The sequence below is a fragment of the Centruroides sculpturatus genome, unplaced genomic scaffold, assembly GCF_000671375.1.
Source record: "Centruroides sculpturatus isolate CEXI.00-Female unplaced genomic scaffold, Cexi_2.0 scaffold1289, whole genome shotgun sequence".
NCBI classification, from domain to species: domain Eukaryota; kingdom Metazoa; phylum Arthropoda; class Arachnida; order Scorpiones; family Buthidae; genus Centruroides; species Centruroides sculpturatus.
The window spans coordinates 183894-211853 of record NW_019385502.1 but is presented as its reverse complement, the minus strand read 5'-3'; the positions used below and the strand labels follow the sequence as shown (position 1 = coordinate 211853).

The 27960-nt window shown below is 34.5% G+C and overlaps 3 protein-coding genes across 3 annotated transcripts in view; all 3 read right to left on the bottom strand.

Annotated features, from left to right (window-relative positions):
- LOC111639617 (SPATS2-like protein) overlaps nucleotides 1-1075 on the bottom strand; it is a 26185-nt gene extending 25110 nt beyond the window's left edge. Inside the window, exon 1 of the mRNA XM_023385513.1 lies at nucleotides 1057-1075. The gene's annotated coding sequence lies outside the window, so the exon portion shown is untranslated. The remainder of the gene's footprint in view (nucleotides 1-1056) is intronic.
- Nucleotides 1076-2566: 1491 nt separating this feature from the next.
- On the bottom strand, nucleotides 2567-7767 carry LOC111639618. Its single transcript, XM_023385515.1, is given in 4 exon segments — nucleotides 2567-3298; nucleotides 3301-5203; nucleotides 5253-7471; nucleotides 7564-7767. Coding segments are annotated over 4 exon segments (5058 nt in total).
- Nucleotides 7768-19468: 11701 nt separating this feature from the next.
- Nucleotides 19469-27960, bottom strand: part of LOC111639615 (alanine--tRNA ligase, mitochondrial-like) — a 20379-nt gene continuing 11887 nt past the window's right edge. Inside the window, exons 4-6 of the mRNA XM_023385509.1 lie at nucleotides 27262-27425; nucleotides 26743-26859; nucleotides 19469-19807 (exon numbers count right to left, since the gene is read on the bottom strand). Coding sequence (XP_023241277.1) covers nucleotides 19652-19807; nucleotides 26743-26859; nucleotides 27262-27425 — 437 coding nt within the window. The 3' untranslated portion in view covers nucleotides 19469-19651. The remainder of the gene's footprint in view (nucleotides 19808-26742; nucleotides 26860-27261; nucleotides 27426-27960) is intronic.

The window sequence follows — 27960 nt, the reverse complement described above, 5'->3', positions numbered from 1 at the left end:
GTTTTAAATTCGAATTTGTTATTGCGTATTGGTTCGATTATAGAACGATTGTAAACGTTTCAGAAAATTGATCAAATTGAAAATAGTTCGTTTGATTTTCGGCAATTCTCTTCAGCGGTAGGTGTTATATAACAATTACTATGGTTATTGAAATATTGGATGTAAATGGGGTTTGCTTGCAAAACCTCCGCTGACGAAGTCGCGGGTAACAGCTAGTTTATTAAATATTTTTGGAGTTTTTTCCCCAAGTAGATGATAGAATACAATAGTGTTTCTCAACCAACTAAAACATTTGGGAAATACTGGAATACAGTATTTCATCAATACAAAAAAACAAAGCATCACAAGGATGAAAGATTACAGATCTCAATCATTTTTATGATGATAATTCGTGAAATAATGCCAAATGAGTGCCAGATTATATCAGACTATAATAATACTATTATTTATTAATCAAAAAATCAGGTTACTGGATGTTTATATTTGTATAATTTGTTAAATTTTTTTATCTGATCCCAATAGAGGACAAGTGCCCCATTTGCATCTTCTGCAGATGTCCATGGTGTTTAGTATCAGCTTTGATATAAAGAGAACTCAATTTTTCACTACAGCTTTAGTAGCATATACATAATCATTCTTATCCTCCAAAATAAGTATTATTTATATATCTAGTAAATGAAAATTACCCTTCTCCAAAGGAAATATAAAAGAATTACACTCAACATTAAAGCCTGGTACTCACATGCAGCAACAAACGATGGAAACCGTCGACGGAACAGCAAAATGACATCACTTTTGCCGTCGAAGCCGACAGAATACAAAGTTGAAAATTTTCAGCTTTTGCCATCATGGAAAGCAGAACAGCAAAAATTAGAGCAATAGGAAGGCCATTTAGTAATGTCATCATAAAGATCACGTGGGACAATAGCATTCAAACTATGGCGATTGGCAAGCTAAAAAGCTTTATTTGTACACTGTACACTAATATATTTCATTTATATGCTATATTATCAATACTATCCAATTTAAATATTAATGTCAAATAGATGTACTTACTGCATAAAGTATTGGGAATGGAATAATTCAATGACAAAAGTATTTGATATTCCTAACTTACGATGAGTTAGCATATTTTTCCTATCCAAATTATTCGTTTTTGAGATTTTTTATTTGCGATAAGATCAAAGGAAAACTTAAAAAGTTTAACTGATATAACAAAGCAATCCTGGTAGATGCCATTTTCGACTACTAGCACTTGGCCTACCTACTGTAGTAACTTATTTATATTTACAGCTGGCAGATGGCACGTATCAATTGTAGGGTAATTTCAGGATGTGAGCACATGCGACACAAAAAGATGACGGAATAGCAACTGTTTCTATTGTTCGTTGCCACATGCGAGTACCAGGCTTAACAAATCAAAGTATTTGTGACCCACAGTCCTCAATGTCAAATTGGGAAGTGTTATTTAAATAGATATTTTTTAAATTACAGTTATCCCTCATATAACATGGTAGTTACGCTCTGAAAAAGTGTTGTGTTATGCAAATCTGTGCTATACTAAACAAAAGGTTAGGTTCAAAATGACAGTCTTAAAGATTAGTCTGAAAGCAACGATAGCTGGTTGATGGAAAGGCTAGGACAAGAAAAACAAAAACTGTACTATCAGTTTTCATTGAAGTAAACCTGACAAAAGGCACAAAAGAAATGAAAAATTTCAATATTCTAAAATCCAAGCGTAAATTTGAGACAATGTACATGCTTACTTGAATAAAAAAAAAACATTGAACAACAGAGTTTGTACTTAAAAATTGTGAAATTTTGTACAGAGGATTTCCCCAATTTTCAAACTGTGTTTCAGTAAAACCGTGTCATAGAAGTGCCGTGTTGTACGAGGGATACTTGTGTGTGATAATTAAATTATCCTCTTCACTTAGCCTATTACATTTCTCAAAATCACTAACTTTACATTATTATAAACATATTGGCAATAAAATATAATAGAAACATGATTATGCCATTTCATGAGTAGATTTTAAACTTTCTATGTTATCAATCAGAATATCTTTGATATTTTATCAAAAAATAACTTGAATTTTCTTGTATTTCAACATAACCTAATATATAACAAGAGATGGAGCATAATGGTGGGAGGAAGACCCAAAATATTCTAGACAGATGAGACAAAGACTAGAAACAACAACAAACAAGCAGCAAAATTTTATGTACTCACACTAAACTTAGCTGTATTAATTTAATATGCACTATACTGAAACTTGTTTCTAATTCAGAAATATACACTATGTGGTGGTCGTTACACCACTTGATTGTGTTCGCTGAATATATGAATAGAGATCGTAGTCATATATCTCCTATTTACTTTATTCACGCTATATACAAAGAAGTCTCGTCTACCTAACGGTCGGTTGATTGGAATCCACGTGTACATGTGAGCAACCCAAGAGTAGCTGATAAGTCGGGAAGTAGTGTGGCGGACGGCCTGCACATGGTTATATATGCGTCGCGCCAGCGCCACCTGGATTTTCAGGTGTAGCGCTAGTTACAATTATGCGGCCGCCACACACTCCCCCACCAGTGACAACGAGAAGTTTACCGTTATATATTTACAAATATCGTTACAGTTAACCCGTCGTAAATATCGCGGGTTGAATCGGACCCGTCGACCGGATCTGGTTGCGACCGGCGTTCGTCTGTCGTCCGGCGTCGTCGCTCCTGTTGTCGTCTTAGCGGCTGTCTTCGGCTGTTCGGAAGTTAGGTGCGGCCCCCCGGCCTTCGTATCTGTGTTTGCCTCGATGAATGCCGGTTTTAACCGGTCTATGTTTATAGCTATCTTTCGGCTGCCCTGTTCGATGGTGAAAACCTTGTCATCTCTTGATATAACACGAAAAGGACCCAAATAGACTGGTTGTAACGAGTTCCTTACCGTGTCGTCACGCACAAATACCTGTTGGCACGAGTTCAGTTCTTCGTGTACGAAACAAGTTGTCCTGTTTGGTTGCCTGGTGGGTGTTGGGCGTAACTTTTCCATGGTGCTTTTAAGACGCCCGACGAAGTTTGCTGGGTCGGGGTTGTACCTGCTTGGAGTAAAAAATTCGCCCGGCAACCTAAGGTTTTCACCGTAAACCATTTCGGCAGTGGCGGCCTGTATGTCTTCTTTGAATGCTGTTCGAAGGCCAAGGAGGACCGTTGGGAGTACATTTGCCCGATTGTCTCCTCCATGGCAACGTAGGGTTGCCTTAAGTGTGCGATGGAGCCGTTCCACCATTCCATCACCATTCCATTCGCTGCTGGATGGTATGGGGTTGTGCGGATCTGTTTGATGCCCAGGGTTGTCGATAAAGCGTGGAAAAGGTCGGACTCAAATTGACGTCCTTGGTCCGAGGTCAATCTGAGCGGAACGCCAAAGCGGCATATCCAATTTGCGTAAAAAACTTTTGCAATCGATTCCGCCGAGATATCGGCGACCGGAATGCACTCCGGCCACCTGGAGTACCTATCGATACATGTAACGATGTATCTAAAGCCTTGCGACGGGGGAAGCGGACCCACTATATCTATATGCACGTGCTCGAAACGGGAACTGGGAATGAGAAAGGTGCCTGGTTTTGAGCGAGTATGCCTGTGCACCTTGGAGCGTTGGCACTGGAGGCAAGCGCGCGTCCACTTGGTTACATCTGATCTCATGGACTTCCAGCAGTATCGCTCGCTTACTAATTTCGCTGTTGCGCGGATACTAGGATGTGCCAGACCATGAACAGAGTCGAAGACCTGTCGTCTAAACTCCTTGGGAACAAACGGCCTGACCTTGTTTCCTGACATGTCGCAATACAGCTGGGCTGCCGAATCATCTATTAGCAGCAGCTTCAGCACTAACCCGGTCGAGTTGGGGTTGTTAAGTAGCGCCTGCAGCTGGTCGTCTGTCTCCTGGGCTCTAGCCATTTCCAGATAGTTAATCAGCAGATTTGTGATTGCTTCTACACGCGACAGCGTGTCGGCTACAATATTTTCTTTGCCCTTGATATGTCGAATATCTGTTGTAAACTGGGCGATAAAATCTAGTTGCCTAACCTGCCGGGGTGAACACTTGTCCGATTTCTGCAGAAAGGCATAGGTCAAGGGTTTGTGGTCCATGTGTATTGTAAATGCACGGCCCTCTAGCATGTGCCTAAAGTGCCGGACTGCCATATAAGCCGCGAGTAGTTCCCTATCGTACGCACTATACTTACGCTCCGCTGGTGTTAGCTTGCGGGAAAAAAAGGCTAGAGGCTTCCACTCGTCCTGCTTTTGCTGCAAGACCGCCCCTACGGCGATGTCAGAAGCGTCAACAATCAGTGCTGTCGGCGCCGTGGAATCGGGATATACTAGCGTTGCTGCTCGCGCTAATTTATCTTTGCACTCTTGGAATGCTTTTTTTGAGTCCTCGTCCCAATTAATTGCACGGTTATCGTTCTTTGCTGTCCCTTTTAGGAATTCGCAGAGGGGCGCCTGGGATTTTGCCGCATGGGGAATAAAACGCCGGTAAAAATTCAGCATTGCCAGGAACCTACGCAATTCACGTACTGTTTTTGGTTGGGGTATCTGGCCTATTGCTGCAACCCTATCTTGCAAGGGACCGATGCCTGCGGGAGTTACGCGATAACCTAAAAATCTTACCTCAGATTGACCAAGGATGCATTTGGACGGGTTGATCCGTACTCCGTATTCTTTGAAGCGTTCCAAGACGGTCTTGAGATGCTCCCAATGTTCCGCTTCGCTGGTCGACGCCACTAATACGTCGTCGAAGTAGGGCACACAAAAGTCCAGCCCGCGTAAGACTTGGTGAATAAACCGTTGGAACGTCTGTGCAGCGTTGCATAAGCCGAAGCCCATGTATAGGAACTCGAACAACCCGAAAGGGGTGGTCACTGCCATTTTGGGGACGTCTTCCGGGTTCACTGGGATTTGGTGGTACGCCCTCGCTAGATCGAGCGTCGAGAAAACGGACTTGCCGCGTAACAGCTGCACACAGTCTTGTATGTGGGGTATGGGGTAGCGGTCGGGAACTGTTATTGCGTTTAACCTCCTATAGTCGCCACAGGGCCTCCAGTCGCCGTTGCTTTTTCGCACTAGGTGCAACGGGCTAGCCCACTGGCTGCTGGATGGTCGGCAAATCCCTTGGGCCATCATATATTCGAACTCCTTCCTTGCTGCGTTGAGGTTTTCGGGNCTTGGTTACATCTGATCTCATGGACTTCCAGCAGTATCGCTCGCTTACTAATTTCACTGTTGCGTGGATACTAGGATGTGCCAGACCATGAACAGAGTCGAAGACCTGTCGTCTAAACTCCTTGGGAACAAACGGCCTGACCTTGTTTCCTGACACGTCGCAATACAGCTGGGCTGCCGAATCATCTATCGGCAGCAGCTTCAGCACTAACCCGGTCGAGTTGGGGTTGTTAAGTAGCGCCTGCAGCTGGTCGTCTGTCTCCTGGGCTCTAGCCATTTCCAGATAGTTAATCGGCAGATTTGTGATTGTTTCTACACGCGACAGCGTGTCGGCTACAATATTTTCTTTGCCCTTGATATGTCGAATATCTGTTGTAAACTGGGCGATAAAATCTAGTTGCCTAACCTGCCGGGGTGAGCACTTGTCTGATTTCTGCAGAAAGGCATAGGTCAAGGATTTGTGGTCCGTGTGTATTGTAAATGCACGGCCCTCTAGCATATGCCTAAAGTGCCGGACTGCCATATAAGCCGCAAGTAGTTCCCTATCGTATGCACTATACTTGCGCTCCGCTGGTTCTAGCTTGCAGGAAAAAAAGGCTAGAGGCTTCCACTCGTCCTGCTTTTGCTGCAAGACCGCCCCTACGGCGATGTCAGAAGCGTCAACAATCAGTGCTGTCGGCGCCATGGAATCGGGATATACTAGTGTTGCTGCTCGCGCTAATTTATCTTTGCACTCTTGGAATGCTTTTTTTGAGTCTTCGTCCCAATTAATTGCACGGTTATCATTCTTTGCTGCCCCCTTTAGGAATTCGCAGAGGGGCGCCTGGGATTCTGCCGCATGGGGAATGAAACGCCAGTAAAAATTCAGCATTGCCAGGAACCTATGCAATTCACGTACTGTTTTTGGTTGGGGTATCTGGCCTATTGCTGCAACCCTATCTTGCAAGGGACCGACGCCTGCGGGAGTTACGCGATAGCCTAAAAATCTTACCTCAGACTGACCAAGGATGCATTTGGATGGGTTGATCCGTACTCCGTATTCTTTGAAGCGTTCCAAGACGGTCTTGAGATGCTCCCAATGTTCCGCTTCGCTGGTCGACGCCACTAATACGTCGTCGAAGTAGGGCACACAAAAGTCCAGCCCGCGTAGGACTTGGTGAATAAACCGTTGGAACGTCTGTGCAGCGTTGCATAAGCCGAAGCTCATGTATAGGAACTCGAACAACCCGAAAGGGGTGGTCACTGCCGTTTTGGGGACATCTTCCGGGTTCACTGGGATTTAGTGGTAAGCCCTCGCTAGGTCGAGCGTCGAGAAAATGGACTTGCCGCGTAACAGCTGCACACAGTCTTGTATATGGGGTATGGGGTAGCGGTCGGGAACTGTTACTGCATTTAACCTCCTATAGTCACCACAGGGCCTCCAGTCACCGTTGCTTTTTCGCACTAGGTGCAACGGGCTAGCCCACTGGCTGCTGGATGGTCGGCAAATCCCTTGGGCCATCATATATTCGAACTCCTTCCTTGCTGCGTTGAGCTTTTCGGGCGGAAGTCTGCGAGGCTTTCCTGCGACTGGCGGTCCCCGGGTTTGAATGAAGTGGACTACACTATGTTTGGGCGGTTCGGCTGGTGTAGATGGTGTGACCAGCTCAGGAAACTCTGCGAGCAGACGATGGAAGGAGGAGTTGTCTCCGACGAGCGATAGTGTCGGTGTTGCCACCGTCACGGCTTTTCCAGCGCTCGCAAGTTTAGTTTGGTTATCTATAAGCCTTTTGTGTCGAATATCGACAATAAGGCCAAAGTTCCTTAAGAAATCCGCTCCAATTATTGGGTTGGATACTGCAGCTATTACGAACGGCCATTGAAACGACCGGCGCAGACCCAATTCCAATGATAATAGTCTCCGTCCGTACGTTTTGATCTTTGAGCCGTTTGCTGCAAAGAGTTGCAGTCTGTCTGGCTCTCTTCTTGCTTCGGCCGGAGTTGGGGGGACTACAGAAATGTCCGCTCCTGTATCTATCAGAAAACGCGTCGACGTGGCCTTGTCATGCAAGAAGAGCCTATGTCCCCTAGACTGGCTGTCGCCCGTGTCGTCGAGCGACGGCCCGATCAGTTTCCCGACTGGAATTGGCAGGGGGACGTGCACTTGTTTGCTTTGTCTCCGAACTTCCGGTGGTACCAGCAGACTTGCCTTCCCTCTGATGTGCTTCTGTTTCGATGGGGAGACGAAAAACGGCGGCTGCGATGCCTGCTACGTCGGTAGGGTTTTGACTCCGTGATTTGTTGGATCTGGAGGGACAATTGTGATATCTGTTCCTTCAACTGGGCGATCGCGTCCACGTGGTTCTCGGCCGGCGGCGGTGACACGGCCTGAATCTGGCCCATTGGTGCGGTGACTTCGCAAATTTTATCGGCCAATTCGGCAACTTTTGTTAGATCTTCGCCACTTACCGCTAGTATTTGTTGAGCGGCTGTTGGCAAGCGCTGGAGCCAAAGTGTCTTTAGCACGTCGTCTGAAATTCTATTTGTGGCTAACTCTCGCATCTTCCGTAGTAATTGAGACGGGCGTTGATCCCCTAGCTCAATGCCTTGAAGCAATAATCGTAGCCTCTGTTGTTCAGAATCCGCAAACTGGTCAATTAATCAGCGTTTGAGCGTGAGGTATTTCTCTTTGTTCGGAGGTTGGACGACTATGTCGCTCACTTGGGCGAGGATTTCGCTCTCCATGGCCGCAATAACATGGTTGAATTTTGTTTCGTCGGCTGTTATATTGGCGTTTGCGAACTGGGCTTCTATTTGTGCGAACCAAAGGGTCGGGTTAGCCTTCCAGAACGGTGGGGCTCGTACCGCCACCCGGGCGATTTCTGGCACGTAGGTTGCCATGCTTCCGTTGTCGTCGTTCGACATTTGTCCTCCAGCACGTGTGAAAAACCGTAAAAATAAAAATAATTATTACTTGCTTGTCCTGAATGTTGATGAATGTCTCTGGCACTGTTAGTCTTCCGGACTTCGATGAAAAGCAGCCGATGTAGTTGGATTAGCTTCGGAACGAGAAATCACGTTTGGGTCACCAATGTGGTGGTCGTCATACCACTTGATCGTGTTCGCTGAATATATGAATAGAGACCGTAGTCATATATCTCCTATTTATTTTATTTACACTATATACAAAAGTCTCGTCTACCTAACGGTCGGTTGATTGGAATCCACGTGTACATGGTGGTAGCTGACAAGTCGGGAAGGAAGTATGGCAGACGGCCTGCACATGGTTATATATGCGTCGCGCCAGCGCCACCTGGATTTTCAGGTGTAGCGCTAGTTACAATTATGCGGCCGCCACAATGCTCATCAACATGTGAATCTACTTTCAAGAAATAGCCTGCATGACAAACATATTATCATTGCCCACAACCTCATCAAAACTTATCAATTGAGTACATATTTGATAACATTACCCGAAAGTCCCTACATCTGATCTGAATATTTTGCATGCTTGTATTACATGGCAATGTATACTCCAGGCAACTTTGTTTACAGTATGTCATAGTATATAAGAAAGTATATTGCTGTGTTTGGTATGCATATTCATTAAATAAATGATCCTGCCTAACATCTTGTATTTATTTGTTGATAATTTTCATATCTTTCTATCTTTCCTGTGAGTTTCATAACTCTATCTTTTCTTTCACAAAGTTGTAACTTTATTGTTGAGGAATGTATAAACAGCCTTACTCAAATGCATGCATTTAACAATACAGTAGATGCATCGTTTATCCCAAAGCCGGTCAACCGAAACATCAGTTAACCAAAAGCGTTCCAGTTGGCAAATTTAAATTTTCACTAGTGCTGTGGCGCTGCAATCTTTGGCTATATCTTGGGCTACTCCAATATTTTTTTGTTGGTGTGTGTGTTTTAGCTGGCAGCACTGGCACTTTTGTGTGGTGTTTTTTCTGAGGTTTGTATTGGGACATGTGTCATGCTAAATTGAACATTTTTGATACTAGATTAACTTCTAAAGTATAATTTTTTTGTTTTTATATTTTTCAATATATTTATTTTGTTTGCACAAAATTAAAAAATAATTTTTAACGATACAATAGCAACGATTATTATTATATAAATTTTCGTTAGGCTTAACATCGACAAAAATTCAACGCGAAGCAACATGCAACGGAAAAAAATTTCAACATGGGATAGGTTAATATATTTTTTTGTACATAATTGGTTATCCGAACAACCCAGTCCCCAATTGATTTGAATAAACGACGCTCTACTGTAGTTATGAACACCAAGAAAATGACTATCAGACAAACTCATTTTTACTCAAAAATTATTAAAATCAGCAACTAACATTACATACAAACAACATTGCTAGACCCGATACATAATATAGCTAGACACCAACCAAATGCCGAAATTCTATCAGACTAGTTTAAGGCTAATTACTAAATGAATTACATAACTAATTTGGCTCTAGAGGTAAGCGTTAGGCGCCATCTCGTATTAACATAAATAAATATAAATTAATTAATTAATTTAAATAATTTAGAATCACTGGGGAAAAAAATCGGCCCGGAGCGGGACTCAAACCCACAACTCCTGCTTACCGTGCAGATGCATTGCCAGTTACACTATTTAGACTTCCAGTCTGATCTCCTCTTCCAGCATATATAAGCTAATGTTATAACCATCGATAGTTATTACAACACCGGCTGGGGACACATCCAGTGCCCATGTCCTATAAGGCACTCAACTGACCATCGCAAGTCCCGGCAAGGCATAATATATACAAATGACATCGCTAGACTTTTTTTTCTCTCCCAGCAGTTCTAAATTATTTTAATTAATTAATTAATTAATAATTATTAATGTTAATATGAGATGGCACCTAACGCTTACCTCTAGAGCCAAATTGGTTACGTAATTAATTTAGTAATTAGCTTTAAACTAGCCCAATAAAATTTCGGCATTTGGTTGGTGTCTAGCTATATTATGTATCGGGTCTAGCGATGTTGTTTGTATATATTACGCCTAGCCGGGGCTTGCGATGGCCGGGTGAGTGTCTTATAGGATGTCGGCACTGGATGTGTCCCCAGCCGGTGTTGTAATAACTGTCGATGGTTATAACATTAACTAACATTACATTATTACTTACATTTATTTGGTAAAAGTTAATCATTAAATCCTTGTTTTTTTTTAATTTATATTGTTTGATTATGAAATTATCTCTGATCTTCATAAATGAATAAAACATTGTTGTATTTTACAGTCAACTTACTAAAACACTAAATATAAACCGTTAAAATTTCTATACTACTCTGATCATGCTGATATGATATTATAATATATTTATCATAAAAATATGAATAAAATTATATAAAATATTATATAATATAAGAAAAACAATTTTAAAACCACCAATTAACAATTCACTTACTCATGGTCTTCAGTAGTTGAAGTTGGAAAGGTTTCTGAGTCCATAGTAAGAGAAGGAACTGTTCTCTTCTTCTTTGAAAGTTCATAAATAATTGAAAATATCCATTGCGCTAGTTAAAATTAAAAATATAATTTATGTAAAATTCAATTTAATTTTATAATTTACTGAATATTTTAAGTTTACATTTGATGTATTCATAACTTTCAATTACTTGTTTTCATATTGTAACCCTTGTAATCCTTTATTCTTGCTAAGATTCTTATATTTAGAATGACAAATAATATTATTGCAATAAAATTATTACAAAAGTTTGCTTCTAGTCCTTGGTATGATTATATTAATACAACCATGAGGCAGATAATAGTGAGGGCTTATCAGACCAAAATTAAAAAGCTAGAGAAAAAACTTAAAAAGAACAGCCAAAATACTAATATTTTTACCCCTACACTCCTGTTTAACCAAAACAGCCATTTCACTAAGAAGTATAATAAACTAGTTAAACATTGTGGTATCCCAACAATGGATCTAATAAATAATTGGTAAAACAAATTGGTTATTAATCTGTCTGATGTACAAATTTCTGATAGAATTAAAGATTTAATAGCTAAAGGTTTAGAATATAATTTCCAAACATATTTACCTAAAAGCAAAATTGCCATTGAATTAAAATACAGAAACTACTCTAACCTCAGCACCAGGTGGAATCTATACTACACTATCTTGAACCTGTAACCGGTGCGTATACACGTCATGCATGAGTTAAAATATATTCTTAACAGTTTAAACATTGTCAACCATACTGAAATTAAAACAAAGTCCAAAATATCATTAAAAATCATAATTTTAGTAAAAACCATAAAATATCCTTATGGATACATCATAATAATATTAATGTTTTAAAAAAATGTATTAAGAATTATAATTTGGTTATCTTATGGTCTGACAAATCTAGACAGAGTATCGTCATGAATTATCAAGGTTATGTTAAGGTAGCCCAGGATCTTTTAGATAACAGTGTAAATGAGGAACTGCTTCATGGTTCCACACTTAAAGAATTGATTGTTAGTCTAAAAAAACCTATTAACTATCAAAATTATTGATAAAATAAAATAAATACGTAATTACCAAAAAAACCAGCAATAATTCACTTCCAAATAAACATTTTCTACCATTTTCAACGGTCATCATCAGGTTCGATTCCAAGAGTTCGAAAAAACTGAATCTTGAAGTTATGCGCATGCCCAATGTAGAGCCTTTAACAAAATTAAGGACTAATTTTGTTAAAGGCTCTGTAACTGGTTTCCTGTTTTAAAAATTTTGATGTTTATATAAATATGTAGGCACACATGATGTATATCTATTATATGTCAAAATACACCCTCCACGCAATCGCCAACGAGTCCATCTCCTTGAAATTGATGGCTGTTTCCTTCTTGAACACTTTAAATATTTCTAGCTGTTTGAGATATTTCAGGCTGGCCTGGTGCCACACCGTTGTATTAATCGTGCATTATCAAAGTCCACCCTGACATCATCATCTAGGGCGAAAGAAGCCAATGCCATAGTGGAAAGGCATTTTTGAATTGAGTATTTGTGTTCCTTGATCCTTGTTTTAAGGCAGCGTGCAGTAGCACCAATATATTTGCCCAGACGATTCACCCTGTGATCATAAATAGGGATAGAATTCTGCTAAAATCGGTCCTTGTTGTTTCTTAAACAAGAGAAAATGGTCAGCGATCTCGTGTAAGCAATCCTTTTACTCATATAATGGGCTATTTGTTTGTAGGTGTTGTGAAGGATCCTGTTGTAAGTAATAGGAACAAAGGACGGGTTTCCCAGAAATACCGCATCTGTAGGTTTTTCGTGGCATGCTATTAGCTCATTAATTAGGCACTTAGGGTAACCATGCAGCCTAGATACACTTGAAATAGATTCCAGCTCCATTTTTCTATCCTCTGCTCTTGAACAATGAGTGAAAGCCCTTCTTATTAGGGTCTTAAAAGCAGAGACCTTGTAACCAAAAGGATCATGTAATTTGGCATGTATAAAAAGTGGAACATAAGAGTTCTTACGGAATACCTTAGTTGTTAATCGACCCTGTTGTAACTGAATGTCAATATCAAGAAAATGCATGCTGGTGTTCAGCCCGCAACGAGAGGCCATAAGCGTTATCATTGAAAGCATCGATGAACGCTGCCAAGACCAGTTTCTTCTTCCAAACAATGAACACATCATCTACGTATCCAGCACACAACTTAATGTCATCACTTATGCTAGGTAAGATGTGTTGTTCCAGGCACCTAACTACCAACTCACATAAGGTTCCTGATATGGGATAGACCATAGGTACCCCTCTACATTGCAGGAAAGTATCTCCCTCAAAAAAGACGAGTGACAAATAAGATGTACCAACTCCAAGATGTTGGAAATATGTCTAGAAAAGTCGTTGATGTTTCGAATAAGAAAATCTCTCAATTCACAAAAACATGGTTTGATGAAAATGGAAGGGAACAGGGACTCAAAATCACAAACAGTGAAGTAGATGCCATCCAAGCTGCCAAGTGCATTCAATCTGTAAATCAACTGTACCGAAATGGACACAGTATACGGATATTCCTCCATGTTGCTCATTATAAAGGAGTTAAGCATGCACTCCATAACAATAGCTGGAGATCTTGACTTGTCAATGACTGGATGTATTTGTTTACTGGTTTTATAGAGTTTAGCGAAAGAGAACAAGCATGGTGAAATAGGCACCAAGACAGTTGCCTTAGTTAGTTTGAGTATTCCAGCCAATGGGGAATTAGCTATACGTGCAACCCTTGTTTGCGTCTTCTCCAAAAATCTGCTGGGGGCCATAGTGCATTTCCAATTTAATGGAAAATACTATACTCAAAAATCTGGCATACCTATGGGATCCATTATTGGGCTAGTACATTAGCTGAACTAAGTGTTATCAATATCAATACATCCCTTAATAATATCCATGGCATCAAATTCTTCAACAGATATGTCGACAATTGTTTTATAATCTATGACCATGTAATCTTAAACCCTGATGATTTGGTTACAACTGTTAATGGCCTTGATAATAACATTAAATTTGACATTGAGAACAAACTTCACAATAAATTACCATTCCTGGATGTTTTAGTTATAATACATTCTAATACCTTTCAAATAGAAAATTACAAAAAATCATGTAATGTTAATAAAGTTATGGACTAAAATCACATAATCCCTTGTTCATAAAAAGAAAAATTTTTGTCAAATTCATCAAAAATATTTAATAGAACTAACTCTGATTATAAAAAGAATATTGAGATCACAGACATTGTTAAGACCTTCTTATTAAATAATTACCCAAAAAGGACTTCTAGATAAATGGCTAAAACAATTTAAGTGTAATAATAACACTAATGTCCAAACCGTTAATCCCGTTAACAACAATTGTACAAAGTTTTTTAAACTTACATATGTCAAAAATGTTTGAGAAAATTAAAATGGTCTTAAATAGTACCAACATAAATTTAGTCCCTGACCTTTGTAATAAAAACTAAAAATACATCCAACCAAACCACCCAAACAATATGGTTAATGTCCTTTCAAAAAGCAATGTGATATATACAGGTTTAACTGCAACTGTACTAATCCTATGTAGGTGAAACAAAAAGATGCCTCAAAGTTTGTATAAAAGAACACGTAAACACCATCAAATACAATTCTGAATGCTCTGCAGTTGCTAAACACTGCAAACTATATGGATGCAAAATTGATAAAAGTACGATAAAAGCACTAAAATTTAAAACTAACACCTATAAACATAAATATTTTGAACATATAGAGATTTAAAAAAATTAATAATGTTAATAGAATTAATGATAATCTAGGTGTTAAAATTGACAAAGGATGGCACAATTATATCTTTTAAAAACTAAATATCTTTGTGATGTTACGACTATATATTGTTAAAAAACTGTTGTAAACTTGTAATTGTAACACGTCACCACTTATGCACCAGATGTGGACTGTTACACACCTCCCTTAATACTGCTCCCAGCACCTTGTTGTAATGCTTGCACCTGCAACTCTGTCGTCTTACTGTTTTTTGGTATGTACTGTACATAATCTGTCTGTATAACTTTAGTTCATAACTGTAAACCAATAATTGGCAAACTTTAATTTATAACTGTTTTGTTCAGCACCCTGTACGTCACACCACCCTGCAACATTATGAAGATTTATTACACCTGTCTACACTGATAATGCTTACTACTCATACAGTTATAACAGCATTTTCATCTTTATATGGTATAGCTTTAGGCATAGTTTCAAGTTTATTTTTACCTTGTATAATTTTAAATATACTAAAACCTTTAGTTAATACCAACTGATGAGGGACTATTTTCTATCAGAAAATAGTCCCTCATCAGTTGGTATTTTCTATCAGAAAATAGTCCAAAACACATTTTGGATTTTTTGTTTCCATACTTATGTAGTCATTTTTGTGTTTTATTAAACGTTTTCACTTTGATTCCTTAGCATTTGTGCCCATCATTGATCTGATAAGCCCTCACTATTATCTGCCTCATGGTTGTTGATAATTTAATTAATATAATATTATTGCATTTATTTTTTTCTAATTAAATCTCAAAAATTGAAAATTAATTTTGAATTTAGTTAAATAATTTAGAAAATTCTGGAAGAAAAGATTGAACAAGCAATTATTTATTGTAACAGCATCACAACATCTGGCTGCAATTTTTTTAGTTAGATAGATGATCAGCATGACTCTATTGCTAATAAAAAGTATGATGTACAGGGGCAAGACACTACAGTTCTAATTTAAGGTGGAGAGTATATATATCTTAAATTAAATAAATTAAAATATATACTCTCCACCCTATACTAGAACCGTAGTGTCTTGCACCTTTACATCATACTTTTTCATTAGCAATGGAGTTGTGTCAGTCATCTATCAAACTCATTTCAAAGAAAAATTTTTGAATTGAAATAATGTGACTTCCGGTTAGAATCGGAAGTTTGTATATAGTTAATTGGGCCTCCTGCTCCTAAGTCTTCCATATCTGATCTGTAATTTCATTTATGTAACACTGTTCTCAAGAACCAGTGGCCAAGCGGTCTTCATTTCCTGAACACTGGGAGTTCAGTCATGGGTTCGCGCCTTGCTTGGACAGGCTGGCCACGTGGAGTTTTCCGGGTTTTCTCCACATCTGTAACACCTAAATAGGGGCCAGTTTCTCTTAAAAAGACCTCCTGGAAGGCATCTCCCCTATCGCCCAAGTGTTGCATTGCCATAACTAAACAAACTATTCTCAAGATTAAGGAAAGATAGATGGACAACAGTGGGAATTTATAGATCTACAATTTTTTTAAAACTGGAGCTTGATTAGAACAGAATTTAAACTCCTGTATCAATAGTATGAAAATTTGGTCAGAAATATAATCTAACTGGCTTAAGCAAACTAAGCTTAAGTTTGGCTATAAAATATAATGACAAACTATTCACATCATGTTATAGTCATCCAACAAACATTTCCTATGTTTTAACTGGATATACAAATATCCATTGCACCATTTAGTATTATCTAATTACATCATCATTATAGTTCTCCAAGCAATTCTAAATACTTTGGCAACATGTATGATGTTTGTAAATTCATTACACACATATATACATATACACACCATAGTTGAAAAGGTTTCTGAGTCCATATTCATTCATTATATATACAGATTGACATTCAAAAATCTGGCAATCTCTGGACTGAGGAGTGTCAGATTTTTTATGGTTATATATATTTAAAAGAAAATGACTACCTGTTTAATCCTTTAAAGAAAGAAAATTAAACACTAAATGAAAAGCAAATAAAATTTTAATGTTCATCAACTATTGATAAATTAAACAGTTATACAGAATTTTAGTTAGGCGATTCCAAAAAACAGTGGCATACTAATGTGGTAAATTTGAAAATGCATTCCGAAATTCTGAAAAAACTGGATTATCGATTGCTGGATTTTTTAACGTCAACCTGTATATATATAATGATACATAATGAATTTAAACAGTAAAACATCCAGACTTTTACATGATTGTGTCTAACTCAGAGAATTATGTGATAGTTCATATTGTGGACATTCCATTTAAATTCAAAATTTATATGAACAACATGCAAAGAACAGTTAATATTCAAATTTGAAACATTAAACTTTAAAGATGTATGTGAGGCAGGCTTATAAAGTGAGCTAAAACATTTGTCAGAAGAGTAAAACAGTGCTAGAATAGTGAGTTAAGGTATTATTGTTAGTGTGTAAAATTAGTTTTAACTGTTTTTCTGAATATTTAGTATATTTTATAGTATTCTTAGCATTCTGATGATGAGCATGGCCATTAAAAGCTTGTGTGGAGAGGCTAGTGATTAAATGGGCACCTTTTGCCACTTATATTTGAACAAATGAAATATATTGAATGTTTCTTTTAATTAATAAAGTAGCCTTAAAGATTTTATTTTTTTGTATTATTTTACTAAAAATAATATTAGTTCATAGGAGTAGAAAACACTATAAGTCACTTTCTCCAGGCAAAAATCAGTGGAAAAAATCTGCAGTACCTCCCATTCTCATTTCACGTGGTTATGAGTTTATCTCTCCAAAACAGTTATATTGTTACTTTTGATTATTAACATTAAGTTGTGATTATTTTGCTAAAAGAAAGAAGTTGAAAGATGGAATCTACTTAAGGCAATCTGTTCTTATCACACTGTAATATTAGATAGCAGTATTCCATTGACAGGCTACAAATAACATGATGAGAATAGGTAAAGTACTCACATATTCAACTTTTAATATTTTTGAAAATTGATCTGAGTTATAATCTTGATCTTTTATAAAATATAGACAATACTAATAAATTTCATTGTGTGTCAATCTGTCATATTCAAGAAAACTTTTTATATTTATTTTCTTAAATTAATATATTATCATATACACAGTAGTTTCTGAGAATATACAAACAATTTTGAAACACACTTACACATGCTAGTTACATATTTCTAATTGCACATTTCATTTTTCATATGAACTGTTGAAAGTGAAAGTGCCATCAGTCTGTTTTTTCCAAAAACCTACATTGATGCTGAGTTTTGGTTCCTAACAGCATTATTTACATATTCTTTGTAAAGAAATATGAAAATTTATGTTACTTACCCACAGGTAAAAGCACTTAACAATAAATCAAGTGATTTTTAAATTGTTACTTAACTTTATGTCTAAATTTCTCAATACTGATAAAGTGACTTACACACTTTCACTTTCAATAGCTCATAATAATATTGTTTAAAGTTGTATTAATTATTATTTAATTAATATTCAATTCATTTACTATTGTTAATCCCATTGTCATATAAATTCCTCTTGTAAAAAAAGATTATTATTAAAAAAAGCTATTTTAAGAACTACAAAGATAGAATATTGTCTTTAAATGTAATAAATCTTCATGTGTAAATAGTTTTGTAAAATCAGGAAAGTTAGACTGATAGACTTCTGTGACACTTTATCAGATAACTCTATTACATGAAAATATAAAAATAACCACTTAACAAAACCAATAACCGGTATTAAATAATTGTAAAATGAACTGCAACAATTCGTCTTTTTAGACAAATCGTTGCTTGAGAAAGGTTCTAGGGAAGGAACCGAAAACATTTGCAGTTCATTTTACAATTATTTAATACCGGTTATTGGTTTTGTTAAGTGGTTATTTTTATATTAATCTGGTATTTGAAGATTCTTTAACTATTACATGAAATTTATGTTGAGACTTTCTCCCTCTTTTCAGTCAAACATTCAAACTTTGAGTTCCATGGATTGTAAACAGTACTTGTTAAACACATAACTCTGAGAAAAAACATGCCCACTCAACTATTCATCAAACCATCAAGTTGTATGTTGCTTTCACAAAATAGATTGGTGGACTTATATATTAATGCTCTTTGCAACCCATAGAACTTAATGGCAAGTTTGAGCTTGAATGTTTGGCTGAATAAATGATAAAAAAATATCCAAAATCATTCCATATAATAGAATGTTGCCCAATAAAATGTCACAGAAATTTATATATGCCTAATTTTACAAGACTATCTGTACTTGAAGAAAAAAGCTCTTTATTTGAACTCAAAATTAAAAAAATAATCATTTTTGTGGTTTGTTATTTAGAGAATATGGATTATTAGAACAAGGTCAAAATTTTAATCATAATAATAGAAAAAACTCTTATTATTTATGAGATTTTGATTTACAAGAGGTTTTTAAGAATGAGGTACCTGTACATTTGTAAATCAGGATTATATGGTATTAAAAATGCTGAGTTTATTTCAATAATTCTGCATAATAATTGAAAATCTTAAGTATTTCTGAAATTATATAACACTGTAAAAAATTATTTATTTTTAAAATTTTTATATTCAACTTTAATAACTCATCCTTTCTCTTAACAAAATAAATATTTTTAGAATAGTAAATAAAATTAAAAACAACAATTATTACATACTAAACAATGTGTAATTTTCAAGTGATAAGACACACTTTGAAATGAATGCTATTATATGAATACTATTACATTTAATAATTTAAAATTTAATTATTTTCTAAAAATTATTGAACTTTATAACATTTGATAATTCTCATTTTTTAGATTTATGTAATGAACAACAAAAAAATTGTTTATTGCAATGATAAAATGCAAATAGTTCAAAATCAGTATTCTTTTTCTAAAAATTTACTGTTGGTATGCATATATGGTGACTGAATATATAGAATTGTTTTTAGTGAGCAACTGCCAGTACTATGTATAGGCAACCAATACTTTTTACGTATCTGCCACTATGCTGTACCAGCATTTTCTGGCTGAAAAATAGCCAGATTTAAATTACTATAAATAATTTTTAATTTATAAAAATTATTAAAATTAACTCATGAAACAATACTCACTTTAGCACTATATCCAAACTGAAAATATGATGGGCCAATATATGATGATGTCTGATGTGTTGAAGGAAATATTTGCTTTAGAACAGCTTGTAATATATGAGTGGCTGTATGATTTCTCATACATCTAACTCTATGAAGCTAAATTTAAGATGTAATAAAAAAATTACACATGTTTAAAAAAAAGACTTGCATTTAAAGTTAAACAAAATGATTATAACAAAAATTTACAGAATATTTATTTTTCTTGAAAAATTTTATTTAAATAAGTTACAGTTAAGCATCAGTTAAACAGAAAACAAATAATCTTTTGATATTACTTTAATAAAAACACAATACAACTTAAAACTGCAAACACTTTCAGTAAAATAAAATTTACAATCAGGCAAAAAGATGAAATACAACTAAGTAAAGCACAAATTTACTGAAAGTGTTTGTAATTTTTAAATTTCAGTTTGTTTTTATTTATTGTCCTGTTGTTAAAGTAATATTTAAAAACAGTTTTCCTATTTATCTATTTATTTATTCATTCTTTTCCTCTTAAGTATTACAAATTGTTATGGCCAAATTACCAGGTAATACAGGATAATTATAAATTATTGAGCATATTTCAGGAAGGAATAAAAAAAAACATGGTAAAGTATTCACATGTACACTGTTTTATTTAATAGGCCATTAAATAAAATATTTTAAATCTTAAATAAATTTCATCTGAGCTCCATGTGTAACACAAAATATCCAGATGCCATTCAATTTTGCACAATGTGTTACAGAGAATTTCAGCAGTTAGCCCTCCACTGACTTCACCATTCATCTTTTCAGTTCTTCAATGTTGCAAACCTCTGTTGTGCACACACTGTTTTTGACAAATCCCCAAAGAAAGAAATCTAGTGGTGTAATGTTGGGAAGTTGAGGTGGCCAGGAAATTGGTTCTCTGCAGCCAATCCAACATTCAGGAAATTTTTACTGTGGGTAGTCCCAAACAATTAAACACCAGTGTAGAGGTGCCCCACCTTGCTAGAAGTAAAAATTCAGTTGTCAGTATTCAATTTGTGATATCGTGTGGTATACCCTACAACATATCAAGGTAGTGCTAGTCACTGTATGCTTGGAAAAGAAAGTTCCCTAATTTTCCATCAGTGCCAACTATGTTCAGTCAAGGTCAGCACAAACTTTCACAGCTACTCTATCATCTGAAAAAAAAACAGAAGTCCCTATGTTTCCTGAAATGCACTCAATAATTTATAACCACTCTGTATAATAATTTGCATAAAATAAGATTTTCAATTTTATGTCTATAAAACAATATTTCATTACTAAATATACTTATTATATAAAATTTTCAATAAATATAGACTGTAAAGGCAATTTAAACAGTTCTGCCTTTATTAGTACAGTTTCTAAACTCTATTAAAGTTCACCAATTCAAAAATAGTTTGAATAATATTTTTGGAATAATTCACAAACTAAAATTAATTATAACTACTTGAAAAAAGTTGTTTTTTGTTATTTAAGAAATCATAGAAATAAACTTGTGCTATTGACCAATTATGCTTAATAGAACAAACAAAAAATTGGAACAAGAATCTAATTAGTTTCTTCCTTACTGTATTCATTACTTGCTCAGCCAAGTTTGTGATCCTAAGTTAATACAGCACTGAACAATAAGGACCTTGCATTATTAAAGCACAAACTTAAGATCGAACAAGAGTCTATTTCTCAAATAGTCTCCCAGACAATTCAAATGTTTATCATAAGACAGTACAGTAGAACCTCGAAAACTCGGCTCTCCGGATAACTCGGCCACACCCTGGCAGGGCAAAAAAATCCTTAGTTAATTAATTTTCATTATAGACAGCTTTATAAAAGTATAAAAGCGCTCATAAAGTATTTTTCTGAGGTCTGTCTTATCAGGTAAATTACTGTACACAGTGTATTCATTAATTTTCATTTTCATTTAGTAAATGCTCTATGCCTTCATAAAGTACGTACTTTTCCTTTGTTTAAGGGTATTTGGGCAGTTAATTCTCTGTTATATTCTCAAGTAAACAATACATACAAGTACAGTACAGTATTTTCTGCGGAAACACTCGTACTTATTTTTTTAACCCCATTCCCGATAACCCGGCATTTTCACAAACTCGGCCACCCTTCGGTCCACATTAGGCCGAGTTTTCGAGGTTCTACTGTATCAGTTTTTGTATGTATTGCATTGTGAAAAGAATGTGATCAAAACTTGTAGTGTCCAATGTCATATGTCAGTGATGACTCACTTTTAAATTCATTCAAAGTTTGGAATACAAGAAAAATTCAAAAATCAGAACAGAAAAGATTCAAATAGAAGAATTTTAAATACTGAATGAGAAAACTGGCTTGTCAAGTTGTGTGTGAATTTTGCTATTGATTTTCTTAATATTGATAAAAGATAGTTCCCAGAATTACAAATCCTGTTTAACACTCAGCAGTGGGTGACGACTACAGTCAACAAGGGTGATCGTGTAGCAGTGGTGAGGGACAACTATAGATTTTGAGGGGTATCGCAAAAAACTAGCCTAAAACTATCGCAAAAAAAAATTCACACGAAAAATGAATTATGTAACAATAAAAAAAGACTTTTCTTTACTAGACATAACTGTTTACAAAATCTTTTTTTGAAACAGTAATGAGAAATAACACGTGAAAAAATATCCTAAAAATTTTGCACGTTTATTCTCCACTACTAAGCGGTAGCACCATACCTGACTATTTCACTGTTGAAAGGTTAATGCATGTACACTGGTAGAAATAAACAAATACACTACAGTCCCACTCTTTCACAACTATCTAACACTTTCAAATCCCATATGGGAGTATAAGCAGTTGTATATACTTTCTTGTGAAATTAACAGTTTTTTTAAGGGACCTGAACACATTAAACTCATTGGCACCAAGTCTGGGCTGTATAGTGCAGGGGTGGCCAACAAGTTGATCGCGAAGCCAATTTTTGTTGATCGCTCATGATGTGGACTTAATATGTTACACTTGTAACTGAACACAGCAGTGAATGTAACATGCAAATGCAACTATAGTGATATTGGACCGCCACATCCTCCCTCAGATGTGGTTTTGTTGGTCCATGTGCAATCCTTTGTCTACATTTGTTTTGTTGGTCCTTTGTCTACATTTCTTATTTCTTTTTACAACTGTGTGCAAACAGTTGTAAAAAGAAATAAGAAATGTAGACAAAGGGTCATAAAACTGAAAAAAGAAAGGCAGGAAGAGGGACAGAGAGAGTAGGTCGGGACACGGTAGAGAGAGGAAGGGTGAAGTGGTGGTCCCCAAAAATGACAATGTTGAGTTTCAATTTTTCTTCTGTTTAAAATGTAAGTACTTTTTCATCATGTTTTAAATTAAATTGCGGCTTTTCTTACCTATCTAAATATAGTATGTATTTCACACCTCTCCCTCGCCACTTAGACTACGCCTACTACAAGTCAATTGCAACACATTTTTAAGATTAAAAGTAGATCTTATGTATAGTGGATGATTCATACATTGCTATCATACAGGGTGGTTATAATTAAAGTTGCGTTACTCAGACCATTCTTGTGGACGTATTTTGATGAAACTTGGTATGTATGTTATAAGGACCATGGGAAAAAGGAAAATGCAAAAAAAAAAAAAATATTTGTTTGAATTTTTACCAATGCTGTAAGGCATTTTGAACACATAATTGATGCAAATGGATTGCACATTGAACAAATATTGTGAATAAAAACCTTTTGCATGTTTCCATTTTGTGTTTCTTGTTCTTTGTGCACCATTTTTTCACCTAGTAGTAAAAATTCAAACAAATATCTTTTTTGCATTTTCCTTTTTCCCATGGTCCTTATAACATATACTGTATACCAAGTTTCATCAAAATACGTCCACGAGAATGGGCTCTAGATAGGTCTGAGTAGCGCAACTTTAATTATAACCACTCTGTATTTCAACAAGATGTTTGTTTGAACAGCTGTACACAACCTTGTGTAATTGTGAAAAAGTATCATGTAATATGTAATATTTTCAAATATAATTACAGACTTATCAGTTACTGCATAAATTTTAACATTAAAAAAAATTATTTTTAACANGTATAATATTTATATATTTATTATAATTAAGACTTATTTAGCATATTTTTTAAAATGAAAAACTTATTTCTGTTAAATATCAAATTTTATTATTTTAAAGTTTTTTCCTTTCCTTTCTCTGGGATATTTCAAAGATCACTGTAAAACTTTTAAGCTAAACTTTTTAAACTGAACTTCTATAGGATTGTGTTAATGTTTTTGAATTTCATTTTAGCTTTGTGTTAAAATTATTTTGTCATTCATATTTTTTATGACATGATTTCCTACATCATAGAATGAAATTTTAGGAATTTTTATTTAAGTAATAAATTATTTAGTTCATTATATTCTTTATGAATGTAAAATTATGCTTTACCAGTATATATAATGTCCATGTACTGTACAGTAATTTGCAAAAGAAATTATTGAGAAAGTTGATATGTTTTTTGTTTAAATGTAGTTCTAAATTAGCATTAAGTGATCATAAACAAATATTTTTTGACATATATATATATATGGTTACAAGCTGATAGAGTAAAGAAAGATGAAATTATCTATTTAGCTATTTAGAGTAAAGAAAGATGAAATTATCTATCTAATAGCTTTAGTTAGCTATTTAGCTAACTAAATTATATTTTGTTTTTTTCTTTTTCTTTCTTTTTACAAAGATATTTTATATCTGTCTAATTAAATATGAAAAAAAAACAAAAATTAAATAGAATTTAATGTATACCTATTCATTTAATACTTTTTTTAATTTATATTTAGAATATTTTTACAATGTTAAGGCAATGTGATCCTTTGGAACATTTAATGTTATCAAATGTTACAGAATGTAGACCAGTGGAATTTTTTGAAAATTCCTTAATTTCAGAAGGTAACTTTTATATAATTACATAGCATATAATAACATATTAAATTTTTTATTTTGATGATTATAATTAGATTTTTCTTTACAGATCCATCAGTTTGTTCAAGTGTATTAGTGATATTAGATTGTATAGACTTTGTACATAAAAACATTAGTGATGAATTATGGGCAGATTTTGATCATGATATGTTTCATCAACATTCTCCAGATCTCATAGCTCAAGATATTGTTAGAAATGTTTTGGCTTTCACTGGGTAAAATAAAATTTTGATATTGATTATATAATATGTATATAAATTATATTTTAATTCTAATATTATTACAGAGATTATAATATTGTTTTTATGCATTCTCTTGAGAAGAAATTACAATCTGACACAATACCTTACCTCATACAATCACTTATGGTTCTGCTGAAAGGACTTGATTTAACAGCTGTTAAACATGTTGATGAATTATTAATGGTTGAAGGTAAATTAAAATTATGATAAATAATAGTGTTTCAATTTAAAGTAACAATATATTAGACTTTATTAATATTTTGTTAATTTAATTTGAATTTATAACAATTTTTTTGTTTTAAAATTAGATACCACACCACATCCAGAATATAATATATTGTTTAGTAGTGCAACAGGAATTGGCATAATTTGTGAAACAGTTCATCAGGTTGCAAAAATGCGTTATAATTTTTCTCGAGATTTATTGATTTTGGAGCTACTGATATTAGAATTGGGTGAAACGGTATGCATTTTGGATAATATTGCATATATATAAAATGTTACTTTATAATAAAATTCTCAATCTAAATAATGTTAAATACAATTTTTTTGTAGTGATATAAAAACGTTCAGATGACAAAATAATTTCATTAGTAAGCTAGGCTTACCAGATGTCCCATTTTGACCGGGATTGTCCTGGTTTGATGATGTGGTCCCGGCATCATGACCAGTTTTTCATTTTGTCCTGGTTATTTGGTAAAATTTTAAAAGTGCCAAATATACAAGAAGTAAAAATAGTGTAGCCGTGGGTAAAATGGCAATTTTGCAACTAAATAATCCCCTCTGTTACACTCATCGTTGCAAATCTAAATATTCTGTATCTAGATCTAAGTACTTTTAATGTTGTCTAGATATTTTCCCCAAAATTTATAGCATATGGCCTAATAAATTTAGTTGTTTTGTTTTTCCATTCAGGTATTTCTTCACAGAATTTATAATAGCATGTAGCCTATGAGGTACAGATATTTTTATTTCATTTTTTGGATATTTTGTTTCAATTAAGAGTTGGCAACTCTAAAACTTACACTGGCCATGTCATAGTGGCACATGTCCTATCTTAGTCAAGTTCAAATTACTGGTCAGCATTTGTGATTATTTTGTATTGTACATTAAATTTATTTATTCTCCAAAATGCCAAAAAGAAACTGTGTTTACTGATAATTGAAAAAAGGATTATCCATTTTTGAAAAAAATCTGTGATCATATTGACGAAGTAAAATATGAACTTTGATTTTCAGAATTTTCAGTAACTCATGGTGGGCATTCAGACATTAAAATCACTTGAAATGTGCAAAACATAAGGCAACCCTTGTAGCAATAGGAACTTCCTCAAATATATTGTCGTATTTTAAAAATACTGATTTAAGTGACAAAGAATTTTTATAGAAAGTTCATATTAATGGTAAATATTAATAACTTCTTAATAATAAAGTATGTTCAGTTGAGTTATTAAAAATTGCTTTTAACTCGTTTTTTGTTAACAACTTTTTATATAGCCTTTTCAATCATAGGTATTTACTTATCCTAGCAAGCTTTATTTTCTGTTGTGATTACTTTCTCAAAATTGTCCCTGTTTGAGAAAATAATATTATGATAAGCCTAAGTATAGCAACATAATTTTATTTTAAAACAATTTGATTTTAATATTTACATAGTATGTATGCATCTATAGATGAGCAAATTTTGATAAATTTGAAAATAAACATCATTTATTTACCAGAATGAGTACAAGCAAATATTGATAACACTGAAAATTTTTATACTCTAGTATTTTATTCAATGCAAAAGTTATATACATTGTATTACTTTTACTGATAAAAAAATACAAACCTTATCAAATGCTAAATGTACTTCAATTCCAGGTAATGCATTTCCTTTCTGTACTAAGCCCCAATGAAAAACATAACCTTGATATTTTTGAACATCTTCAACTTTAAATAAAAATGCCTGAAACATAATTTAATTCATAACTATTACAATTAAACTTTAATAAATAATCTATAAATAACTAATTCTAACTTTAATAAGTAAAAGATTTTTTTATCATCATTATCAAAAAATTACTAAAAGAAAATATAATTTTTTCATATAATATTATAAAAAGTAAAATAATATAAAATTTTAAATCTTAAGGAATCATCATCATATATTTTCATTATAATTTACAGAATGATATAAATTTGGAATTTTTAAACAATAAACAGGAATTCAGTAAAAAGAAACCAAAACAAGTCAAATAAAATTAATTTATAATAATAAAGCCTGAACAGATAATAATATATAAAGTAAAATATTAATATTAAGAATTAATATAAAAAATAAAAATTATACAAATTAACAAATACATACCTGTCCAGCAATGCTGCCAATATCTGAAATCTGTCCACCAGATTCTGAATAGAAATTAGTCTCTTTCATTAATAACCAGCAATAATCATTTTCATGCACTATATCCATTAAATTGCTATTAGCTGATATAACTGCTACAATTTCACTCACTAAAGGATCAAATCCTAAAAATAGAAAATTTGTTTAAGTTAGTCATAAAACTTCTATTTAAACTGAATTAAAATAAGTTCAAATGTCAATCAGATAATACAGTGGTGCCTCATATAATGTACGCCTCAAATAACGAATGCTGTGAACAACGGACTTTCTGTTTGGCCGTTACGTGACTTGAGCAATGAACTGGCTGCGAACAACAGATAATACAGTGGTGCCTCATATAATGGATGCTGCAAACAACGGACTTTCTGTTTGGCCGTTACATGAGGCAAACAACGGTCTTTCTGCGAACAAGTGCAAATGATGTTTCCACTCTTTTGTCGTTGCCAATGACAATCTGCTATTTTTATAATATATTATTATTATTAGAATATATTATTAGTATATCTGAAGTACAGAGCTCCCGTTGGGATTCGGCTTGCTCCCTTGTTTATTACGTACTGTACATCACCTCAGTGCAGGGTATTTACATTTATTCAAGTGTTGTGCAAATCATGGCTTCTAAAAAAACAGAAAGGTGATTTCAATTGAAACAAAGCAAGA